This window comes from Phascolarctos cinereus, unplaced genomic scaffold, assembly GCF_003287225.1.
Source record: "Phascolarctos cinereus isolate Bilbo 61053 unplaced genomic scaffold, phaCin_HiC Scaffold_4;HRSCAF=312, whole genome shotgun sequence".
NCBI classification, from domain to species: domain Eukaryota; kingdom Metazoa; phylum Chordata; class Mammalia; order Diprotodontia; family Phascolarctidae; genus Phascolarctos; species Phascolarctos cinereus.
In genome coordinates this window covers 36,835,711-36,859,585 of record NW_027555847.1, presented here as the reverse complement: position 1 = coordinate 36,859,585, position 23,875 = coordinate 36,835,711, and the positions used below count along the sequence as shown (strand labels likewise).

At 37.8% G+C, this 23,875-nt stretch overlaps 1 protein-coding gene across 4 annotated transcripts in view; it reads left to right on the top strand.

Moving 5' to 3' along the window:
• EIF4E3 (eukaryotic translation initiation factor 4E family member 3) overlaps positions 1-23,875 on the top strand; it is a 50,518-nt gene that overhangs the window by 9,466 nt on the left and 17,177 nt on the right. For 2 of the 4 annotated variants that reach the window (XM_021007581.2, XM_078152153.1), the window contains exons 2-3: positions 13,239-13,311; positions 23,608-23,702. In XM_021007581.2, coding sequence (XP_020863240.1) covers positions 13,239-13,311; positions 23,608-23,702 — 168 coding nt within the window. Of the gene's footprint in view, positions 1-13,238; positions 13,312-19,034; positions 19,105-19,149; positions 21,520-23,607; positions 23,703-23,875 lie in introns of those variants that run through there. The other 2 variants (XM_021007586.2, XM_021007585.2) reach the window with 2 other exon arrangements.

The window sequence follows — 23,875 nt, the reverse complement described above, 5'->3', positions numbered from 1 at the left end:
TCACAAAGCAGTTGAGGGACTTTCCTAGGATCCCAGGATAAATGTCAGGCAGGATTAGAACCCAGATCTTCCTTACTGAGTATAGTGCTCTGTCTTTGTTTCTGCTGAGGCTGGCACCATCTTTATAATTGCTTAGGGTCACAATTTCAGCATTATCATCTCCTTTCTCTTTCTCATCCCTCATATCTAATCAGTTGCAAAGTCTTGTTGATTCAACCTCCACCACATCTCATATATTCATTTCTTTCTTTTTTCTGAAGAACTGTAACAATCTTTCTATTGAATTCACTTCTTCCAAATTCTCCCTTCTCTTACATATAGCTCCTAAAACAATCTGCTTAGAGGTCAAGTCTGACTATATTACCCCCATACTCAGTAAGCTTCAGTAGCTCCCTTTTGGCTCTAGGGAAAAATACAAAGTCCTGAGTTTAGCATTTAAAGCCCTTTTGGTCTGGAGCCAATTTGTCTTTACTGATTTACTTCATTTTACTACCATTCACTCAACCATATATTTTATTCAAACCGGTCTTCTTGCAGTTCCTCCAACTCAACATCCTATCTCTCACCTCTGTACCTTTGCAAAACTATTCCTCATGCCTGGAATACCTTCCTTCTTCACTTCTACTGCTTAAAATCCCTAGCTATTGTCAAGAATCAATCCAGGTTCTTTCTCCTATGGGAAGCTTTTCCAAATCTCCATAGTTGATGTTGTTTTCACCTTCCTCAAATATATACTATTTATTTATCTCTTTAAATGCTGTATTCATGGGAGACACTGGTGCTGTGGCTAGAGAGACAGTTCAGGACACAAGAAGCCTGGGTGATACATACTGGGTGAGTCACTTAGCTTCTCGGTGTCACAGGCAACACCTAGGTCTGTGAAGTCATAGGGCAATTGCAGACATGTATTCCTCATACCAATGAAGTCACAGAAGTTGGTTACGTAATAGGAGGGCTCTGTGTGTATGTGTGTGTGTTTGGTTTGTCCTTTATTCTTGAAGAGGACCATGACATCAGGAAGATGAAGACACGACTAGCAATTGAATTGGATTTGAGTGAGGGAGGGCTGTGCAAGTTTACCAGCCTCACTTTCTCCTCTAGAGCTATCTGGGTCCAGTGGCCAGATATAGATATAGATCAGGACGACTGGAGATGGCCCTGGATGGTTGAGTTCTCACACAAATGCAAGAAAGGACCATTTTTTGTTTTTCTTTTTGTCCCTAGTACCTAGTACAACAACTGGCATGGAATGGGTGCTCAGTAAGTACTCGCCCAGTTACCTGGTGATCATCTATTTAGTTCATTACCTTCATTTTCCAGATAAGACAGCTTGGGCCCACAGAAGCCAGATGTCCTGCCTGTGGTTCCCAGAGTTGGTGAGAGGCAGAATTAGGAGCAAATTCACATCTCCTGCTTCTTCGTTATGTCTTCTAGCCACGATGTGACTTAATTCTTTCCACTTATTCATGTGAGTAAAGGGAACAGGGACAAGAATAAGAAAGAGCAACAAATAGAAATGATGAAAGAAATAGACAAAATAATACAAGAGAGGGAGATGTGGAAAACAGAAATGGAAGGAAAGGGGTCCAGGGATAAGAAAGGTAGTAGAGGAAGAGGGTATTTCCTTGTGTTTTCTATGAGCTTAATTCAGTATCTGCCTGCCTTGACAGAGTATCCTCTATAGTATATCAGGGGAAAACATTGGCAAGCACAATGGAAGTCACCTAACTTGCTACATGCAACAGGCATTGATTGACCAGATGCCCAGCACAAAGTATAGACAACTGAGCTATGATGGGAATCAGTCAATCAACAAGGTTAAGCACTCTGGATCTGGATTTCAGAAGACCTGGGTTCAAGTAATAGCTCTCTCTCTCTCTTGAACCTTGGACAGGTCACTTAGCTTCTCTTTGCCTCAATTATTACCTAACCTACTGGGTTATTATGAAGATAAAATGTGGTAATGTATCAGTCAATCAACCTTTATTAAGTACCTCCTTTGGGTTAAGCACTATGCTGAGCACTGAAAATACGAAATGAAAATGTATGTAAAATTCTGCATAAACTTTACTGTAACAAGCACTCTAGTGGGAATAAAAATTTAATGAGTTTAGAAAGAATACATGCTACATAACTTTCTCTTTTTCCCGTGTTGCTGGGTTGTTTTTTGTTTGTTTTTTTCATTTAAAACTGATATGCTCCACTTTCTTTTCTATCATATGGGTAAAGAAAAGTGTTCTTTATTTACCATCATTCATTCATTCCATTAATACCGAGTTTATGCAGTTCATTGTGTTGGATGCTAGGAATGACACAAAGATAAATGTAGTGTTTACCCTGCAGGGAATTACAATCTATTGCATGTGATAAGGGCAGCTAGGTGGCACAGTAGATAGACCACTGGGCCTGGAGTCAGGAAAACCTGTGTTCAAATCTGGCCTCTGAAACTAGCTTTATGACCTTGGGCAAGTTATTTAGCCTCTCTGTTTGCTTCAGTTCTTCATCTGTAAGATAATCGCACCTACTGTCCAGAATTGTTGTGAGAATCAAATGAGATCATAATTGTAAATGCCTGGCAGAGAGTAAGTGCTATAAAAAATGTTAGTTATTATTATTATTACTATTGCTTATCATCATTATCATCCAAAATAACATGGAAACTAGAGTATGATAAATACATAAGCAGGGCAGAGTGTTATTGGATAAATGAAGCAGGAGAATATTACTGTCTTGGGAAGGCTTCCCCGGGGGAGGCAGCATTAAGCAACGCTCAATCATTAATGTCACCAGACAGATGTGCCTGAGAGCTGGTCATTTGAGGAGCGGCAAATACCCAAGTCTTTCTCTTTCCATTCTACCTATAATTTCTAATCTTTCTTGTAGTTCTATGTGAGTGAAGGAATCATTGAATACTTAGCACAACGTCTGGTGCATAGTAGGCACTTAATAAATGCTTGTTAACTGATTTTTAGGGCCCCAAATCTCCCAGAATTTTAATAACTCAGAAAAAGAAAGTCAAGAAAGTGATGGCTTGACTAAATGTACAGTTTGTCTAAAGTAACAAACAAATCCTTTCCTGTAAACGTGTTGATATATAAAAGGACAGACAATGAGGCCACTGTTTCCAAGAGTGAATAATGTTCTGATCAAACAATTGTACTATTCCCTTAAGAAAAGAGAACATTGGATGATGAGGCTGTTTATAATTTTTTGTCAGCAAATTTCTAAGAGTGAGTAGCCTGATTACTGAATAAGTAAATGTCTGTAGAAAATGTTTCCTTTAACAATTAAAACTGTTTATCTTTTTTAATTGCTTCTGGCCATTGTGACAAGTGAAGTTTCACTGTTCAAGGACCCCTTCGCTTTCTTTTATGACTTGACCTTGACTTGGTCAGTGTAGGGAACTCTTTCTGTGTAAACCCTCTACACATGAAGATTAGCAACTTATCTATAACTTCTTCGCCTTGATGGTGCCTGGAGGCCCTGAGGTTCAGGAATTTGCCTATGTCCATACAGCTAGTAAAAGGTCTATGTGACTTAATGACCAGTCATTTATATACTGTTAGAAAGCTCCCTTTCCTCTGACTTTAAGGAGATTTATTAATCTTGTTTTCCTTTTTAAAATTTCATTAAATATTTCCCAATTGCATGTAAAAGAATTTTTAACAATCATTTTTAAAATTTTGAGTTCCAAATTCTCACCCTTCGTCCCTCAAGACACTTTAGTATTAATCAGGTTTTTAAGCCCATGAAATAAATAATAATTGTCTCAGCTTTGTTAGTCAGAAGAAGGTTATATTTTAACTGGATGAGAGGCATCATAGTATAGTCCATAGAGAGCTGGCCTCTGAGTCAGGTTCAAATCCCTCCCCTGCTACATACTGTCTATGTGACTCTGCTATGTCACTGATCCTCTCATTTATGTATTTTCTTAATGTTTATTCCATATAGTATGCACCTAACCTATTCTTTTTATTTATCTCTTCCAATCACATTTTCTTTAGTAACCACTTAAGACTTTAAACTGTTTTAACATTTTAGCCAGCCAGGTGGTATAGTAGTTGCAGTGCTGAAGAAGGAGTCAATAAGATCTAAGTTCAAATTGTGTCTCAGGTACTTCCATGCTGTGTGACCCTGGGCAAGTTACTTAACTTCTGTGTGCTTCAGTTTCCTCATCTGTAAATTGGGGCATAGTAGCACCAGTGCTGTTGTAAGGATCAATTGAGATAATATGAGAAGCACTTTGCAAACCTCAAAGTTCTGTATAAATGCTAGCTATTATTAAGACAATTTCTCAGTTAAGGCTAACTTTAAGCTGTGATTCTGAATTATGTTTTAGTCATGCTAATCATAGTTTTGTTAGATATTCTGAAATATTATCTTCTTGTTAAATACTATTTTATACTATGTAGGGCTGCACTGATAAATCACATTGCTTAAAAAAAGGGAGGGGAGTCCTCTTGGAAAAAATCTTTACTTAATAGATTAAATTGCTTTACACAAAGTCATGTTAAAATTTGATATGAGCTGATTTTATCTGGTCCATATGTTGCAATGTATAATGCATATCCATTGATCTTGTTGTCATTTAAAAGATCAATGGCCATGTATAAATATAGGTATCAAGTCACGGTCAACAATTGTGAACCTGTCATAGGGCCATTCTCATCCATACCTAGTGCTGTTCAGGGACCCCTTTGCCAGGTGGAGCTCAGATTATTGGAAATATTCTCCAAGTGCATTTCTCAAATGCCTGATATCTTACCTAATGATTAGGCAGTCCTATGTCAGAATAGGACAACCACTGGTCTCCACTGTGCAACCACTTCTTTTGGAATTGGAAAAATCATTATTAGATTTTTAGAATTCTTTCAGAATTGGAGTTTGAACAAAAGGTCAAAGGACAGGGTTTGTTTACATAAAACACTACTTGTATGTAATATAGCAAGGTAAAAGGGAAAGGGCAGTGGATCTTGAATTACAGGATTTGGGTTAAAATCCTGAGTCTGCCACTTCGTAACCACAAGCAAGACACTTAACTTCCCTTGGCTTCAATTTTCTACTCTGTAAGACAAGGGGATTGGACCAGATGGTGTCTGGCATCCCTTTGAGTTCTAGATCTATTATCCAAATACCTATTTTAAAATTCTGCAAATATTTGTTAAGTACCTACTATGACCAAGGCAGATTTGTTGGCATAATCTTAATCTAATGTGGTTTGAAGTTAACACAATATCACAGTTTCTCCTGTTAAGTTTAGACTTTTGAGTTTAAAAGTTAGAAGTCTCTTGGTCCAGATTGTGTGTGTGGGGTGTGTGTGTGTGTGTGTGTGTGTGTGTGTGTGTGTGTGTGTGTGTGTGTGTGAGAGAGAGAGAGAGAGAGAGAGAGAGAGAGAGAGAGAGAGAGAAAGAGAGATCAAGATCAAAAAGGTCCACTGGTCCGCTAATTCTGTCAGGTCTCTAAGGTATTATACTTGTAAACTTAAGTAGTGATTGAAGCAAGTAGCCATAAATTTAGCTATTTTGGCATTGCTTTAATTAATGATTTGGGTTTGATTTGGTGAGAACCTAAGTATATATTTCCTGAAAGCATTTTGGGGGAAGGGTTCTACAAAGCCTAGCAAATAAAGAATGAATAATCCCATGGGGGGGGGAGAAAGACTCCCTTTTGATTGGAAATAAAAAGAAGGCAGAAAGAAGACTATTATTAAAAAATAATGTTTCTCAACTTTTAAATAATTTTAATGATGGAGAGAAACTCTTACTAAAATAAAATAATAATGTTTCACTGAGGCTTGGGATAATTTAGCAACCATAAGTCCACTCAATACATTTTGATTAGTGCATTTAATCATCACACAGGGCACTTTTATTAGCAACACATTGATTGAATGTAGTATCATTTCCATCCCACTGTTAAAAGTAGTTATTATTGTAGGCATAACATTTGGCAAGAAATCGTAATCACAATAGTAATTACACACACACACACACACACACACACACGATCTAGGCAAATTTTGAATAGCAGGAAAATAGACCCAGAATTTCAACAGTTTAGATTTATTTATTGGTTTTCTCTTCTCTGTTGGCAGTAGATGTTTGCCACAGAAGTCTCCCACTTTTCTGATTTCTTAATGGCATCCAAAAGGAGTTGTATAAAGTTATGATGATTCTTGCAATTCAAGCATTTATAGCTCTAGAAATGTCTTCTCTCTTACTCAGCCCCCAAATTTTTGTCATCATGTATCCCTGGTACCTAGCATAATGACTTGCACAGAATAGACACTTAATATGTGTTTGTTAAAATGATCTGTAACGTGTATACAAATACCTAATAAAGAGCATTCCCTTTTTATGTATTCTCACAGAATGCATGGTAGAATTGTAAAAGCTATTTTATAGAAGATATGTGTATATGTGTGTATACACGTGATTTTTGTACATGCAATTTCTGATGTATGTATACACACACACACACATAATTTTATGTACAGAGATACATAATTTTTTGTACTAGATAACCAATTTCATTCTATAGGGAGCTCCCAGTGAGGAAACTCCCTCTACCAATGCAGATCAGAATATGCTTTGTATGCTTTGTAATTTACACTCTTAAAGAGCTGACAAGGGACATTCAGAGGTTAAAGACTTGCCCAGTCTCAGTCATTATGGGTCAGAGAAATTTGATACCAAGTCTTCATGACTCTGAAGCCAACTCTCTCTCTTCTACCTGTTGATGTAAGTAGAGACATTTTCAGTCTACCAAATGTCTTATTATGCTTTCATGCATTCTGTAAATGAATATATGGCAAATAAGTATCAGATGCAAATAAGTATCAGATGAGATCAGATTTCTAAAGCACTTAGCACAGTGCCTGGCACATAGTGTATGCTATATAAATGCTAGCTGTTGTTATTAAGTATGCTCATGGTTAAGTATTTGCACGTACTGTAGACCATTTCAATTGAAAAAAAATTAACCACCTAGTCTTCGTAAGGTTCTAGAGACAGATGAAGGAAAAAAATGAGAAAAGGAGATTATCTTCTACTGGGGAAAATAACAGGCAAACCAATTGATCGATTACAAGATAATTTGAAGAAGAAGAGAGCGCTAGCTTAAAAAAAAAGTCCCCATTGCACTTCTGTGGCCCCTCAGTGGAAACCTAAGGAAAATTCAGGATCATAAAAGCAGTGCTAAAAGGGATTTTAATGGCTATCCAGTCTAACCTCCTCATTGTATAGATGTGTCCCAGAGAGGATACATGACTTAAGCAAAGGTTATACAAGTAACAAGTGCCTGGACTGAGATTCAGACCCAGGTCCTTTGGTTCAGATCCGGTGCTTTATAAACCGCCTGGTGCTGCCTTCTGCAAAGGTGTGGAGAGAATGGACTTTAGACATGGGGAGGGGACAAGCTGGGCGAAGACAGAGAAGTGTAAAGCATCCTACTGAGACTGGGTATGTTTCTACTAGGCCAGTTTGACTGGAACTTGGTGTAAGTTAAGGGGAGTAGCATGAGGTAAGTCTGGAAAGATAGGCTAGAGTTAGATTTGGAAGGGCTTTGAATGCCAGCCAGAGGAGTTTGGGCTTTCTCTGGGAGGCGATAGGGATCCATTGGAGACTGTTTTTAGCAGTGCAGTGACGTGGTAAGACTTATGAGTCAGGAATATTGATTCGAAGTGTGGATTGTAGGAAAAGAGGTTAGAAATAGCAACATTGGAGAATAGGAACTATTGGAAGGAGTTCTGACCAAGCTAGGTGCCTGACTAGAGGCAGGCAGCCCAGCTCCCACATACATATCCCAGGAAAAACCTGAACAAAGATTGAATGATGAATGAGAAATCCCACGAGAAACTACAGTAAGTGACTTTACGCACCTCAGAACTGTACAGATAATCAGCCAGAAGACCAGGCAGTAGCATAGAGGACCCTCCAAAGCCACCACCAGCACAGTTAAATAAGAGGTAGGACTCCCAGAGTAACCAGAGATGGACCATTAACCTGTATCAGGTTTGGAAAGGCTCCCACGGGGAAGCTCCATGGTGATCAGAAACCACAGTGGAGACTTTAAGTGCAAATAGTAGTGAGAGCTGCAGCAACCAGTCAGGACATAGCAAGACAGAGACTGGGGCATCCCACACCCTAGGGCTCCAAATTCCCTAGTATTCTGTCTAAAAATACTATAGAGGACCATGAAGATCCAGTGTTCTGAACCCCATAGATCCAGGGATGAGGTGGGAAGAGGCATGGCTTAAACCTACTTTGCATAGACACACCCCAGAAGATAGATGGCAACTGAATTCAGTGACCCAGGTGGAGACTTGGTTGTAGGGCCAACTACCCCATCCAGTAGCACGGGGTTGGGGGGGTGGGGGGGAATAGACAGATGCATACTGGCCTTGTCACAATACTTCAATTCAAGAACTAAGGCTAGAGAGATGAGTAAACAGAAGCATACAGTGACCATTCTGAAGAATCATTATTAAATCAGAAGTACCCTAAATTCCAGCTGGAAAGAAGGGAGTAATTCCATAACCATTGTAAGCAGAGACTCAAAGGAAAAAGTGAATTTTGAATTCTTAAAAAATAACACAGAGATTTTTAAAAAATGAAGTAAAATTTCTGGAGGAGAGAGTTGGAAAGAGAATAACTAACAGAACAAAGTAGCATGCCTTAAACAAATAATGGACTCTTTAAAATAAGAACAGACTAAACACATCAATGGTTCCCTGAAACAATTTCTAAGGACTATTAGAGTAAAATCAGAAGATTGAAAAAAAGAGAGAGAGAGAGAGAAAAAAATGTACTGTCCCGGAACACAGTTCAGGGAGAAATAATTTAAGCATCATTAGGTTCCCTGAAAACCAATTAAAAAAAAAAGCTCAGACATTACATCTCAAGAAATCATAAATTAAAACTGTTTCTATTAGAACTGTAGAAGTGAAAATACAACCCACCAATCACTTTCTGAAAGAAACCTCAAAAGGAAAAGTCCTAGAGATATCATATCACAAATCTAGGATGTTCACATCAAGGTAAAAAGTGCTGCAAGCAGCCAGAAAGATTTCAAATATTAATGAACTACAGAGAGGATCATAAAAGATCTGGCCACTTCTACTCTAGGTGAGATCTTGAAGCATAATATTCCAAAAGGTAAAATACACATACTAGGAACTCAGAATCATTTAACCTACAAAAAATATAATAGAAGACTTTCAGGCATTCTGGATGAAATGACCAGAGCTTAGTAGAGACTGAAATTTCTCTTGACAAAAGTCAAGAGAAACCTCGAAAGATAAACTTATTTGGACAATTGGATTGGACTATTTCATGATAAAGAGGTAGGAGGGAGAAAACATACAATTGGCCATCTAGAACTTTAATGTCTTTAAAGGATTTTAAGTGAGTTAATTAGAAAAACAGAGTGCGATAGTAGTGAAATGAGTCGGTTCTGAGAGTTTGAAGGGAGGAGAAAAGAAATGCACTATTTTAGAAAGGAGAAAGAAGGGGGTAGAACCTATTACATTGGAGTGCACAAGAAAAGTATATAAAGATGGAGGAAGGGGGCAGATGGTTTGGGCATCATGGGAACCTTATCTGAAATGAACAAAGGATGGTTGAACATCCACACAAACTGAACAAGGAAGTAAATGGAGATAGGGAAGAAATAGGCCCAAAACAACCTTCCTGATCCTGAAGGGGGTGGTGAGGATTAAAATGGGAGAAAAACAAAACAAAGACTTGGAAACTAATTGGGTGCCAATTGAGGAATGGCTGAACAAATTTAGATATATGAATTTAGTGGTCTATTGTTTTACCATTAGGAGTGACAGAATAGATCTTTGCAGATAATTCTGTGAAGTATGAACTAAAAAGTAAAGTGATTAAAACCAGAAGAGTTTATAGGATAATAGTATTTTAAAGAAAAACAACATTGAAAGATTTTAGCACTCTAATGAAAACCAAGACTAACCATGTCTCCAGAGGACCTAAGATGAAGTCATCTTCCCACAGAGGTGATGGATTCAAAGTGCACACAAAGACATACATTTTTGGACATGTCTAGAGTTGTTTAAATTTCGTTTTCTTTGACTATGCTTGTTTATTAAAAGGATTTCCCCCCCCCCCCCGTTTTTAATTAGGAAAAGGGCTGGACTGAGGGAGATGAAGTATCAATAGTAATATAAAAAAAAAAAGAAAAATGTTGGCCACCGAAACATTTAAAAATGCACAGAATAGAAGGAAGTTCAGAAGGAAGCACAAACAGGATGATTTTGAGTGAGATGCTGAATTCAGATATTAAGAAAATGTGGTGTGCAGTAGATATTCATGGTTTTATATGGAATCCTCTTTATGTTCTACTTTTTATGTGGAAAAGCTCTTTTTAAATACATACACAAACATTGCGATAGTCTAGGCAAGATATGAGAAGGACCCCAGCTGTGGTAAGAGTTGCATTGTTAGATGAGAGAAGAGGAGAGCTATCAGAGACTCCTCCCCTGTTCCCCATGTGTGGAATGCTCTTCCTTCTCATATGTGCTTCTTGTAGCCTCTTTCTTCAAGGGCCAGCTAATACTGCCTTCGTGATTTCTCTAGTTGTTACTTATATCTCACCTCAGTGACTTTTTAGTTATTTTTATATATTAACAAATTATTAAATATGTATTTTAAAGTATTAAATATAATTGTTACACATTACTCATCTATAGTCCAATTTTCTGTCAGCAGTATTTTAGGATTATAGACCCAGAGTTAACCTCCTCATTTTACAGATAAAGAAACTGAGGCCTAAAGGGGCTAAATTGCTTGGCCTGGCCCAATAAGTATCTAGAAGCGGTGTTCTTTCCACATTCTCTTTAGTAGAATGGCTTCAAGCTTCTTGAGGCTACAGACTGTATCTTATCTTTCTATTTATGTCCCCTATGCTTAGCACATAGTAGGCACTTAATAAATGTGGGTTATTTGGAGATGTTATGAAAATGAAGTCGATTAAGATTTGGCAACTGTCTAGATATGGATGGTAAGGAAAAAGGGTAGAATCAAGAATGACCCTGAAGGTAGAGCCAAGATGGCAGAGTAAAAGTAATCACTTGCTTGAGGTTTCCCCCAAACCCCAACAGATACCTGTAAAAAATGGCTCTGAAGAATGACCCTGTGGATAGAGCACTGGCCCTGGAGTCAGGAGGACCTGAGTTCAAATTTGGTCTCAGACCAGATAACTTGACACTCACTAGCTGTGTGACCCTGGGCAAGGCACTTAACCCAACTGCCTCACCAAAAAAAAAAAAAAAGACCCCGATGTTTGATCCTTAGATGACTGAAAGGGTGTTCATGCTTTCACCAACTATTTAAGTGCCTACTGTTTTCAAGGTGCTACATTAGGTTCAGTTTGTAAGCTTTTTTACAGGCAAGCCAGTGAACAAAGCTTACTGTAAGCAAAGAGACATTCAGTCACTTGGAGTAGTCCAAGTAATACATTTTCTTGTGACACTTTAATTTTCTTAGAGAAACTGTTTGCTAGTGGTCTTACTTCCCAAAACCCTCTTTGCACTATATGTAATCCTTACACATTGGAATTTTGTTAAATTACCACTGTAAAGTGGCAGAATTATGAATGTATTTATTCTCGGTCACCCTAATCTCTATCATCCTAGGTGTTCAGTGTTCTTAAATCAAGCTCTGCCATAATACAGTACTAAACAAATGGGCACAATTTAGGAACCTTAACCTCCAAATACTCCTAAGGCCTCTTTTTCAGAGACCACTTTGCTCTACCTGGTCTTCTACCATTCCCAAGCAAGAATAAATGATATAATGAAGTTTTTAGCCCTTGCTGTATATTGTACCAAAGATGAGATGCTGTAGTATGTTGCCATCTAGTGGAATATGAAGTGAACTAACGATGAACATTCTGAGTTAGCTGATTGTTAAAAAAAAAAAAGTACAGTATGCTTACTTTCTCATCACTAGGAGCAGTGCATTCAAACTATAAAAATATGAAATTATTTTAAAAACCTTTTGAAAATCTAGTTAAGCTAAAGTTTAATCTTAATTTTAAACCTTATCTTCAAGTAAAGTAACAGGCGGTACTATGTAGAGTGCTGGCACTAGAGTTAGAGATCCTGGGTTCAAGTACCGTGTCCTGCTACCTATTATTACTTGTATAGCCTTGGGCATGTTGCTTAGCCTACCTGGGCCTCAGTTTCCCTATCTGCAAAGTATGAAATCTAGATGAGCTCTAAGATCCCACTCTAGTCCTAAATCTGTGGTCATAGATAAAAGGTGCGCAGATGAAAGTATATATTTACCTCAGGAAAGAAACAGTAGATAGAATCCTAGAATGGTAGAGCTTAAAGAGAGCCAAGAGACCATTTACAGATTTCTTTTGCTTTTTACCCACTTTGCTTCATTTTTGAGATATTCAGTAGTAGCATTTATATAGTGTTTTAAGGTTTACAAAATGCTTTACAAATATTGCTTCATTTTGTCTTCATAAAAACCCTGTGAGGTGATATTATCCTCATTTTATGGATGAGGAAAATGAGTCAGAGAGTTGTTAGGTGACTTGCCTAGGGTCACAGAGCTAGTAAGTATCTGAGGCAGGATTTGAACTTAGGTCTTCTTGCCTCTAGGTCTAGGACTCTGTCCATGATGCCACCTAGCTGCTTCAGACACAGTAGGCGAGCTGCGACTCAGACTGAGGTCTCCTACCTCCACCTCTAGCTGTCCTTCCATTCCATTGCTTGTGTTTCTATTTCTACCATATAATAGTCATCAGAGCAGTAATCCTTCATGTTTCCCATCTTCATCTGTAAACTAGCATAACTAGTTTATGAAGTGTAAGGTCCAATGCCAAAAGGCTATTTATAGCTTATTTATTCTACTTTATTCATCTACTTTGGACTGTAAAACTTTCCTAGCTCACTTTTTAGTTATTGTTAAGCTTCCAAGGAGTTTGGCTATGCTTATACTTTAAAGAAATAAACATGTTACTTTAAAAAGCAAGAATAATATTTCAGCACCTTTTAAAATAAACAGCAACCCAGCAATTCCAACTCTTTAGTTCAAGCTCTTACCTTTTAAGGCTTTTAAAAAGTTTTAAGCTCTATTTTATTTATGATTTGCGGGTACTTTTACATTTTAAAATGTTATACCTTTTTGTTATAATTTAATTATAATGGGTAAAGTATTTTTATTAACTTTCATTCTATTTGTTGGGGATGGTATTTTATTTAGGTCACTGCCTGGTACCACAGCAGCTGAATGTGCATCAAACTTGAAGAAAATTTATACAGTGCAAACGGTGCAGGTAAGAGAAATGAAAGGTCAAGTAATTGCTCCATGTTAACTAAATATGTGTACAATGAGTAGCTTTTTCACGAAAGTCTTATAAATGAAAACATGAGAAATGCCATGCTAGGTCAGACTAGTGCAGATCTAGAAATAGAGGCAAGTGTCTGTGCAATGAGAGACACTTTTAGAACATTTTTACATATTAAGTGCCTACTCTTTGCCAGGCCTTCTACTAGGCACTAGGAATACAAACGCAAAAAATGAAATTGTCCCTGTTCCCAATAAGCTTACCTTCTGTATGCGTAACATGTTCATAACTAAATATATGCAACATCAGGTACAAAATCAATGCAATTTTAATTTGAATGAATAGGCACTAGTAGCTAGAGAGATCACAGATGGCCTCGTGGTGCTGTAGGTATTTTATGCTACATGCCACATGTATTACAATGGAGACTAGAAACTTCTAGATGAAGTTACACACAGTAATCGAATTTTGAAAGCTAGAGTTCTCAATTTCCTTTAACTAGTTCTGGTGGTTGAGTGTTTAGTCTAGGATTGTTTCTTTTGCATTGTCATTAAAATGCATTTTATGGAAATGGACAGAAGCAAAGAATAAACTACAAATTTAGCTAACTTCATTATATTGCTGTCATCCATGAATTTATGATGCTAAGTCATTTGTGACTAAAGGAATTGAGGGAGGAAAAAGTATTTATTAAGTGTTTACTGTATACCAAGTACTGGAGAGTAAAGATTTTTTTAAAAGAGATAGTCCTTTTGAAGATAACATGAGGGGAGGGGGGAGGCTTTTTTTTTCCTGGGCAGGATGGTATATGCCTGTTTATTGGGCAGAAGGTAAAATACCTGGTACCTATTTGGCTGGATGGGTTATAAAGCTAAAACATGGTCTGGTGTCTAGGACCAATCAATAGATACAGTAGACTAAGTGGGTTAGTTTCTGCAGGCTCAGTCACTAATCAACTGTGGTAAGCTCTGGGGCACAAGCTCCAAATCTAAGTGGATTAACTGCCCCAGGCATTTGGAGGGTGAATTCAGGAAGACTGAGGCAAAGAGGTTCAGGTCTCACATTGGGTGTGAGTGCTAGTTTAGGAAGAAAAAAAATATTTCAACAGCACCTGCAGATGGTGATATGGCCTAGGTGGATGGCTGAATGGGATATGAGCCTGAAGCCCATGTTAAGGGCCAACTAGGAGATACAGCAGGCTAGTGGGAAGGGAATAAGCATTTATGTAGAACCTATTATGTGCTAAGAACTTTAGCAAATATCTCTGTTGATCCTCACAACAATCGCAAGGATGGATGCTATTATTATCCCCATTTTTTACAGTTGAGGAAACTGAGGCAATAAGTTAAGTGACTTGCCCAGTCACACAGCTAGTAACTATCTGAGGTTGGATTTAAACTCAGGTCTTCCTGACTGTAGACTTAGTTAGTGCTTCCTATGCTATTTTGCACAAACTCAGTCACAAATCATCTGGTTTGAGCTCTAGCATAAGATCCTAGGATTTAGAGCTGGAAGGGACCTTGGTGCTTTGGTCCAACCCTCCCATTTTGCAAATGAAGAGTCTGAGGCCCAGAAAGATGTTGAGACCTCTCAGTGTCATGGTAACTGGTAAGTAGCAGAGCTGTGATTCAAAGCCAGCTTCTGTGCTTCCAAATCCGGCCTTTTCTCCACCACCACCCTCCTTTTCTGAAGCCTATTTGTTTCCTGTCTTATGTTAATTCCTTGTAAGAGAGTAACAGAGGTGGGGAGGGGCTCTGAATCTGGGATTTCAACCTTATAGAATATTCCTAGTGAGGAAACTCCTTCTACCAAGGCAGATTGGCCACTTTTGTAAAATTTAGAGTTTTCTGGAGGCATTGAGAAGTTCTGTGATACACAGTATCATTTAGCTAGGTTGTATCTTACGCATGGTGATTCTGTATTAACTGGTACGATAACAAATTATGTGGGTAATATGACTACCCCTTCCGTAGAGAACTGGATGAACTTCCTGAGACTGGGGATGTGGCTGCATATGAGACCAGTGATTAAACTGATAAAGGGGCAGGGTGGTGGATTCTTAGGTATTAATGTCTCTTTTCTCTTCCTCTTACCCTACCACACCCTACCCCATGGAAGAGTGGTTCCAGATATCTATCTACCAAATGAGAAATAGGAGGAGAGGAGAAAGAAATGGCACCTAAATTGGCATGTGTTAGAAACTACTTACACAAGAGTTGAAAATCATCGTTAGACAGTGATGCCAAGCACTGCCACACTATTAATGCCAAATCAGTGATCTAGACACTAAGTGCTAGAAAAAGTGCAACTTCAGCTGGACCATTCAAGATGTTGAGAACCATAGGGAGGCCACGTCAGGAAAGACAATGACATAAGCAAAGTCATGTCTTTCCAGGTCTGCGCTTGTCTTTTGTCAAGCAGGAAGCCTGGAATGTCTGAATTACAGACTTCTAGCCTTAGAGTTAGGGCAGTTTGGGCAAGTGTAAAGATCTACACAAGCCGAGTAGACATTGTAATGATCTTATGTTCAGTTTCATGGAAACTTTGTTAATTCTTGAGTTACATGTAAGCATTGTTCTACAGTTATTGTTCCTTTCCTGTGTTGTAGATTTTTCATGGGTTGAAAGCTGTTAGGTCACATGAATCTTTCTTTTTCTCCAAATGTACTTGTAGGTGACTTTTTTTTTTCTGGTTGTGCATTGACAATATATGCTAAACTGTTTTGTCATTCAGGCATGCTTATTTTATTGTGAAATGTGGAATCATTTCTTTCTACCACTACAAAAAAATCAGAGACCATTACCTTTTCTTTAATGTAAAGAGCAGAATTCTGAATAATAAACTATGCTGTCTTCTGGGATGATGAAAATGGATATTTCTCAGGTTTTTTCCCCCTATTGCCTTATTCTTTTACAGTCAATCAATCAAAAAACACTTATTAACTATTTGCTAGGTGCCAGTCACTATGGATAAAAAAAAGAAAGGCAAAAACATGAAAAGACTCCCTAAGCCTGAAGAGCTTACATACCAATGGAGCAAAACGATGTGCACATAAAGAGACACATACAAGATACGTTTGGAATAGAAGGAAGGTAAGGTCAGAGTAGAAGCATCAAGGGGCAACAGGGACTGTGAAGGACTATTCCAGAAGGGGTTTTTTGAAGTGAGTCTTGAAAGAAGCCCAGGAAACTTAGACATGAGGCAAGCATTCCAGCTGTGAGGGACGGCAAGTCCAAAGGCTTGCCGATGAGAGGTGTGTGGCAGGAGAGCTGTGTGTAGAGTACATGGAGGGGGAGTAAAGTGTGAGAAGGCTGGAAAGATAGAAAGGGGCAAGGTTGTGAAGAACCTTCAATTCCAAACAGGTGACATGATAGTTGATGTTGGAGGTAATAAGCAATCACTGGAGTTTATTGGGTAGAAGAGTGGCAGGGTTAAGAAATTATAGGCTACTGTGGGAAGAAAGGATTGAAGTAGAAAGAGACTTGGGCATTTATATTATTATAAATAATATAACAATTTATTTTATTGTTATTATAATATTATAACAATCCAAGCTAGAGTTGATGAGCACCTGAACTAGGAGGTTGGTTATGTGATTGAAGAAAAGGGAACACATATGAAGGGTGTTGGGAAGATAGAAACCACAAAATTGGGTAACTGATTGGCTATCTGAGGTGAGAATGGAGAGTCACGGAAGATGCTCAGTTTACAAACTTGGGTGACTTGGAAATTGGTGATGCCTTCAGCTGTAATGGGAAAACTCAGAAGAGGGAAAGGTTTGGAAACAAACATAATTAATTCAGTTTTAAACGTATTGAGTTAGAGATGCCTGTGAGACATCTAATTCAAGATGTCCAAATGGCAGTTGGAGATGCAGTATTGCCAGATTAGGACTGGGCATATAGATTTTTCAATCATCTGTGTAAAGATGATGATTGAATCCATTAGTTGATGTAATTGATCATCAAGGAAGATAATGTATAGTCAATTCTGCTGCAACGTTTCAAAAATGTGCATTTCTTTCATCACAATTGAACATTTTGAGCATAATACAAATTTCAATTTTACTTCTATGCTATTTATTCTGGAGACCTGGTGTTGTGGCCTGCCCAGCTTGCTCATGCAGCCGGGGTGCAAGCTGAGCAGCATCCTGAGGCTGATGGTATGACTATTTGTAAGTAAGGTGGATTTTGTTATTCTTTTTTAGATACTAGTCTCCAGGACCCATGGCCAAAACAATCTCCAGTTTACAGGTTTTCACATTATAAACATTTTCTACTGAGACTGTGCAGCGAGATATAAGGATGTGATGGTGTAAACCTTTGAATTGTTTTGTAAATAACTTACATCTGCGCAGTGGTCAGTCATCAGGATATTGCCAAAGTTAATGTAAACTTGTGAGGCTGTAGCTGGCAAATTGCTTTCTTTGTGTGCTCCTCTACGAATCAGGCGAGCACTGGTCAGTGAGTGGGGATTTGGAGAATGTATAGGGGAATGCATGTGTGTCTGTTTCATCCAGCCCCCATTGAGGCTGAGGGGGAATGCACAAGCTGGAATGCTGTGCTGCCTTGACCGACCTGCATCAAGGAGTGAAATAGGAGTTGTGTTCCTACATAGGGGTTGTTGCCCCATTCTCGACAGCCCCTGTAAGAAGAGTAATTAGGGAAAGCTGTAGGAGTTGGTGTTCCCATTATCTTCAACCCACTTGAGAAAAATAAGAATAAATAATTATTTCACTCCTCTGAAGCTGTCTTCCTGTCCTTCTGGCTGCCCAGATTAAGAGTGAACCTGCTAGAAAAGCTCTTGTTCCAACTTCTGTGTTCCTCCTGCCTTTTTTGGAGGAGGGAAGGGCTAGGCAATGGGGTTAAGTGACAGCTAGTAAGCGTTATGTGTCTGAGGCCAGATTTTAACTCAGGACCTCCTGACTCCAGAGCTGGTGCTCTATCCACTGTACCACCCACCTGCCCTGTCTCCTGCCTTACACTACTATTTCTTGTAGTATTTATGAATTTTGAAAATTATTTATGTATAAAACTATGATGTTTTTATTTGGTTTCTATCTTTTTATGTGTTACTGATGAAGTTTTTGAGCTTTGAGCTCCTGACCCTGTTTTCTTCATAAGTTCTATGGTTTTTATTATGTGGTTTTGCATAGTACAGTGCTTTTGGGGAATGTATATGTCATGTTATAGCAGAACCAACTGTAGAGAGAAAAGAGAATAGGGTCCAGGGTATACCATGGGGAGAAACTCACAGTTAGAAGTCATAAAAAAAAAGATGAAAATCCATCAAAAGAGACTGAAGAATGGTCAGATAGGTAGATGAGAACCAATACAATAGTGTCATGAAAATCCACAAAGGAGAGAGATCTGGAGGAGAAGGTAATCAGTTTTGTTAGATGTTATAGAGAGGTCAGTTTCAACTGAAGGGTGAAGTTAGAAGCTACATTGCAAAGAGTTAAGAACAAAGTGGGAAGAGAGGAAGTGGACACAGTGAATATAGACAAGTTTTTCAAGGAGTTTAGCAGAAAAGAAAGAAGGAAATACAGGACTACTGGTAACAAGGATGGTAGGATAAAGTATTTTTGGTTTTTTGTTTGTTTTTGTTTTCATAGGATGAGGGAAACATGAACAACTTTGTGGCTGGCCAGTTGAAGTGACTGGCAAAGCACATGATTAAGGAGAATTCATGGCAATTTGGGAGTTTCATTATGACCTGAACATTGAAATATAATGCAAATCATTTTGATGATATGAAAGTCTTCAAGAAGATCTGGATCATGTAAAATTAAGTATATAATCTAAATCAGGTTTGGGCCTTTTTCATTTTAGGAGAATGTTGCTTAGGTTCTGGCTACATTTACCTTTACTTCCCCTCTTGTTAAGCTTGACTTAGAGACTCTAGAAAGTATGTAGTCATGGAAAAACAGTCGATTTCAGGTCACATCAGTTTCAAGACCTGGCTTAGCCTCAGTTTGCTTGGTCATGCTCTGTCAATCCTACAATACAACTGTGGCTGTAAGAATTGCAGAATCAATTTGGAGGGAACTCAAAGGACGTCTAGCCCAACCCATAACTGACCAAGAATCTCATCTACAATATTCCTGGTGAATAGACATCCATTGAAGACTCCAGTGAAGGGGAATCCATTGCCTCCTGAGACCGCTCATTCTATTTCTTAGACAGCTTTTGTGAAGGCTGTCCTTATATCAAACCTGTCTGCTCTCTGCAATCTCCACCCATGGCTCTTAGTTCTGATTTCTGGGGCCAATAAGATGAATCTCATTTCTCCTATATGATAGCCTGTTAAATACTTGGATAGGTACCATGTCTCCCTTTGGGCTAACCATCTCCCATTCGCCCAGTGTATCCTCATGTAGCATGAGCTGTATTCCTCTTACCATCTTGGTTATTTACTCCTGAATATGTTCTTGCTTGCCAATGACCTTCCTAAAACATGGCTCCCAGAACTTGCAATCAATTAACACTTAGTATGCTTACTATGCCAACATTGTGCTGTTCACTGGGCATACAAAATACTGCAGATATAAACTGACCAAGGCAAAGTACAGAGGGGCAAGTACTCCTTTGTTCCAGATATAATTCTTCTAAGATATTAGAGTTTTCTTTTTTTTGGGGGGGGGGTGTGCACACGCATGTGCGCATGCATTCACGGAAGCATACAAGCTCTGGCATACATGCTGTATCACTTTGTGGACTTTTATTGAATTTTTCGAAAATGCTTTTCTATTTATATTGAGATTGTTCACAAAACCCCCAGATTGTTTAAATAGAAATGGCTATCTGTATTGGTAGTTGATTTTTTGAACCCATGTAGAGGACTTTATATCTGTCTTTATCACATTTGATCATACTAGATTCAGCCTTATCGGGTGTTGGCCTATAAACATCTTTTGGGGATCTGGACTGCTGTCCAAGGCATTAGCTATTTCTCTTAACAACCTGCCCTCTGTAAATTTTATATTTATGCCATCTCTGCCTTCATTTAATTCATGGAGGAAATATAGAAAAGAAAATGAGATAGTGAATATAAACCACCTTGTAAATTGTGAAGTGCTTATCAAATGTCAGCTATGATTATTATTTTTTTAACATCAGTAATAATAAGAAAATCCCTCAATGTCTATTGACATAGAACAGATAATAAGCCATAAGTGTAAACAAAGTTACTGAATTAATTTGTTATTTTACAAGTCATGTAGAATTATTTTAGATGTAAAAACTATTTGAAAACCATTTTCAAGGGTGTATTTATAGCTTTTTGTTTTCTGAATCCTGGGTAGAAACTTTAATGTTGTAGAAAATGTGAACTATGTCTCATTAAGTTTTCAACCTTACAGTGCCTTGAGAGTGGCAGTAAAATAGATTCCCAAAGAATTATGTAATGTTGCTTCCTTCAGCGTTTCGCTGTCTTTCAGGCTTATCAACAAGTTCTAAATATTAGGGGAAGTTTATAATATGTGTAGAGGAAGCCCCATTTAAGGAAGCAGCTTGATAATCTTTAGCCCCCTTCAAGGCTCAGCTCAAAATACACTTTCAAGAGGCTTTCCATGATTTTCTCCAATTTTTAGTGTTTCCTCTTCTCCCATTTCTTTGCATTTATTTTGTATGTATCTTGTATTTACTTATCTGTAAACATGTTTTATTCACCATCACCCCCCCCAGAATAATGTATACTTTTTAAGGGCAGGGATCATCATTTCCCTTTAGTTTTTATATCCCCAGTGCCTAGCTAGCACATAGTAGGCACTTAATAAATGCTTAGTGATTAATTGATTGAATGATTTATTGCAACTGTACTTTTAAATGGAGGTGTTTTTAAGTGAATTAGGTATTTTTTCCAACACTTTTGTGCCCACACCCAAGCCTTCAAATATTTAAAATATATTAAGTAAGAGTAAAGTCTTCAGCTATGTAATCCTGGGCTGTAATCTCCACTTGTCAAAGAGTAAAGAATTTGATCATTTTTTTATATGCACGAAAATTTATGGCTGATGAGGGAAATTAGTCTGGAAGTGGTTCTCTTTTCTTCAGAACCTAAAATTCATTTTATTTTATTTTTTCTAGATGTATGAAGACTCAGGTTCTAAAGCACTTGTGCCATAGGAGTCAGTGTAACTTATTTGGGCTGGCTTAAATTTTTTTTTCTGTTTCCCATTTTGTCACGTGTGTAGAGGTAACATTCTTCATTCATAGTCATCTTGCTCCTAAAATGTGCTATATTATTGAGCAAAGAGATGTAACCAAGTATCAGTGTGTGGTCCAGTTTGGAGACAGAAGGTGGCAAAGAGACAAAATAATGATATTTTGTACTTTTTAGTGTAGTTTCTGCTCTTTATTTTTATTATAGTTGTTTGTGTTCATGTATTGTTATTAGGTAGCATGACAGTTAGAGTGCTAGGAGTCAGAACTGAGTTAAAATTCTTCTGAATGTGATCATTTAACTTTTCTGAGCCTCAGTTTCCCCATTTGTAAAATGTAGATGATAATATCCCTTGTACGTTATAGATTATTGTGAGACTCAAAAGAGATAATGTGTATGTAAATTGATTTGGAATCCTTTAAGTGCCATACATATGTTTGTGGCTTTTGTCATTCTTATAAGCATCCCATAACACCCAGAAAATTGCCCATGGTAGATACTCAGTGAATATTTGTTGTGAACAAAGGGCACCTGAAGGGATTTTTCTGGCTTTAGGGAGCATGTCTGGATGAGATGCTTACTAAGTGACTGCTCTTTGGCCAGGTAGCCTGAAAAGTGGCTTGCTCAATGGGTGTAGGGGAAGTAGGAAAACTTTTTTTTTTAATATAGTGATTGTTTTCACATGCCCCTCTAAAGTAGAATTGTGTTTCCATGAAGTTGACCATCAGAAAGGTAATGTTCAGGTCTCAGCTTCCATCACTCAATCCATGACCTTAGACAGGTCACTTTAAGCCAAGGGATTTGTAACCTGGGGCCAGTGAACTTTTTAAAAAAATAGTTTGATAACTATATTTTAGTATAATTGGTTTCTACGTGGTGTAGTGGTATGCACTTTTGATCCCTTTCTAACGGGGAAGCCTTGAATAGCAGATCGCTTGAGTTCAGGACTTCTCAGCTGCAGTTGGCTAAGCTGACTGACTAGATGTTCCCACTAGACCTGGCACTGATATGGTGAGCCTCTAAGACTGGGATGCCACTACTGGCCCAGGTTGGAAATATCACGTCAAATCTTCTGTACTGATCAGCAGTAGAATCAGACCCAAGAGTGGCCATTAAAGTTCCAGCCTGGATAAGAAAAAGAGATCTAGAATCAGAACAAAAATGACAACAACAAACAGCATCACCATTATCTGTCTGTCTGTCTCTCTATCTACACATATACATGTTATTCGTGTATGTACACATATATTATGAGGGGAACTATTCATATAGGATGTTAATATATTAAGATAATATGTTTTATATATTTATGTAATGTATTAATCTATAACATTGATATAATATATATAGCCAATTATACATATTACATATTTGGTTTCCTTCTTATTCCTATGTATTTTATCTGATTCATTTAAAAATGTTATTGTTAAAGAGGCTCCATAGGCTTCACTAGACTGTCAGAAGTGCCCATGACACAAAAAAAGCAAAGTCATGATTTAGAGACTCTAAGCCTCAGTTTTCTCATTTGTCAAATGGGGATGACAATAGCTGTTCTGTCTATTTCAGAGTTATTATGATGACCGAATGAGATAATCTATGAGAATCTATGTAAACTGTAAAGTATCATGTGAACATTATCGCATCATTTTTTGTGACTATTTAGGTGTTATTCATCCCTTCCCCCTTTCATCTAGTAGGGAAAGAAGAGGGCCAAGGAATAAGGTCATCTCCTCTCTGTTTCTCCATTTATTCCTAGGACTCCCTTGTGCCAGAGTAGAAAATTGAGGCATTATTTTTAAGAAAATAATTGGAAATCATTAGATACAAATCAATTCCTAGTTGTATATGATTTCATGTTACATAAGAATATTTGCTCAGTAACCATAGAACTCTGAAGCATAGAACTTGGCATGATTTTAGAAAGTAAAATTCTCTACCATTATAAATGTTAATGTTCCTAGTGGAAAGTTGAAAGTGATAATGAGAAAAAATCTATTTTTAATAGCTATAACTTAATGAGAATCATATTTTCCTGAATGTGTTAATTTTGATGATTTAGTAGCATGTACATTAAATGAAAAAGAACTGAATTAAATTAAAATATGTTGTTTTCTTTCCAAGATATTCTGGAGTGTGTACAATAATATTCCTCCTGTGACTAACCTGCCTCTAAGATGTAGTTATCATTTAATGAGGGGAGAGAGACGACCACTCTGGTAAGTAACTCTCATGTAATTTCAGGTTAAAAGTGGGAGGGAAACCACAGTGAAGCAAATAGATTTGTACCGACTTGGAATATAACCATGGCTCTCTACCACTTAAGTCTGAAAATAATTCTTTTATTGAGTTGGGAGTGAAAGACAAACATGCCCACCTAGGTCATCTAAGG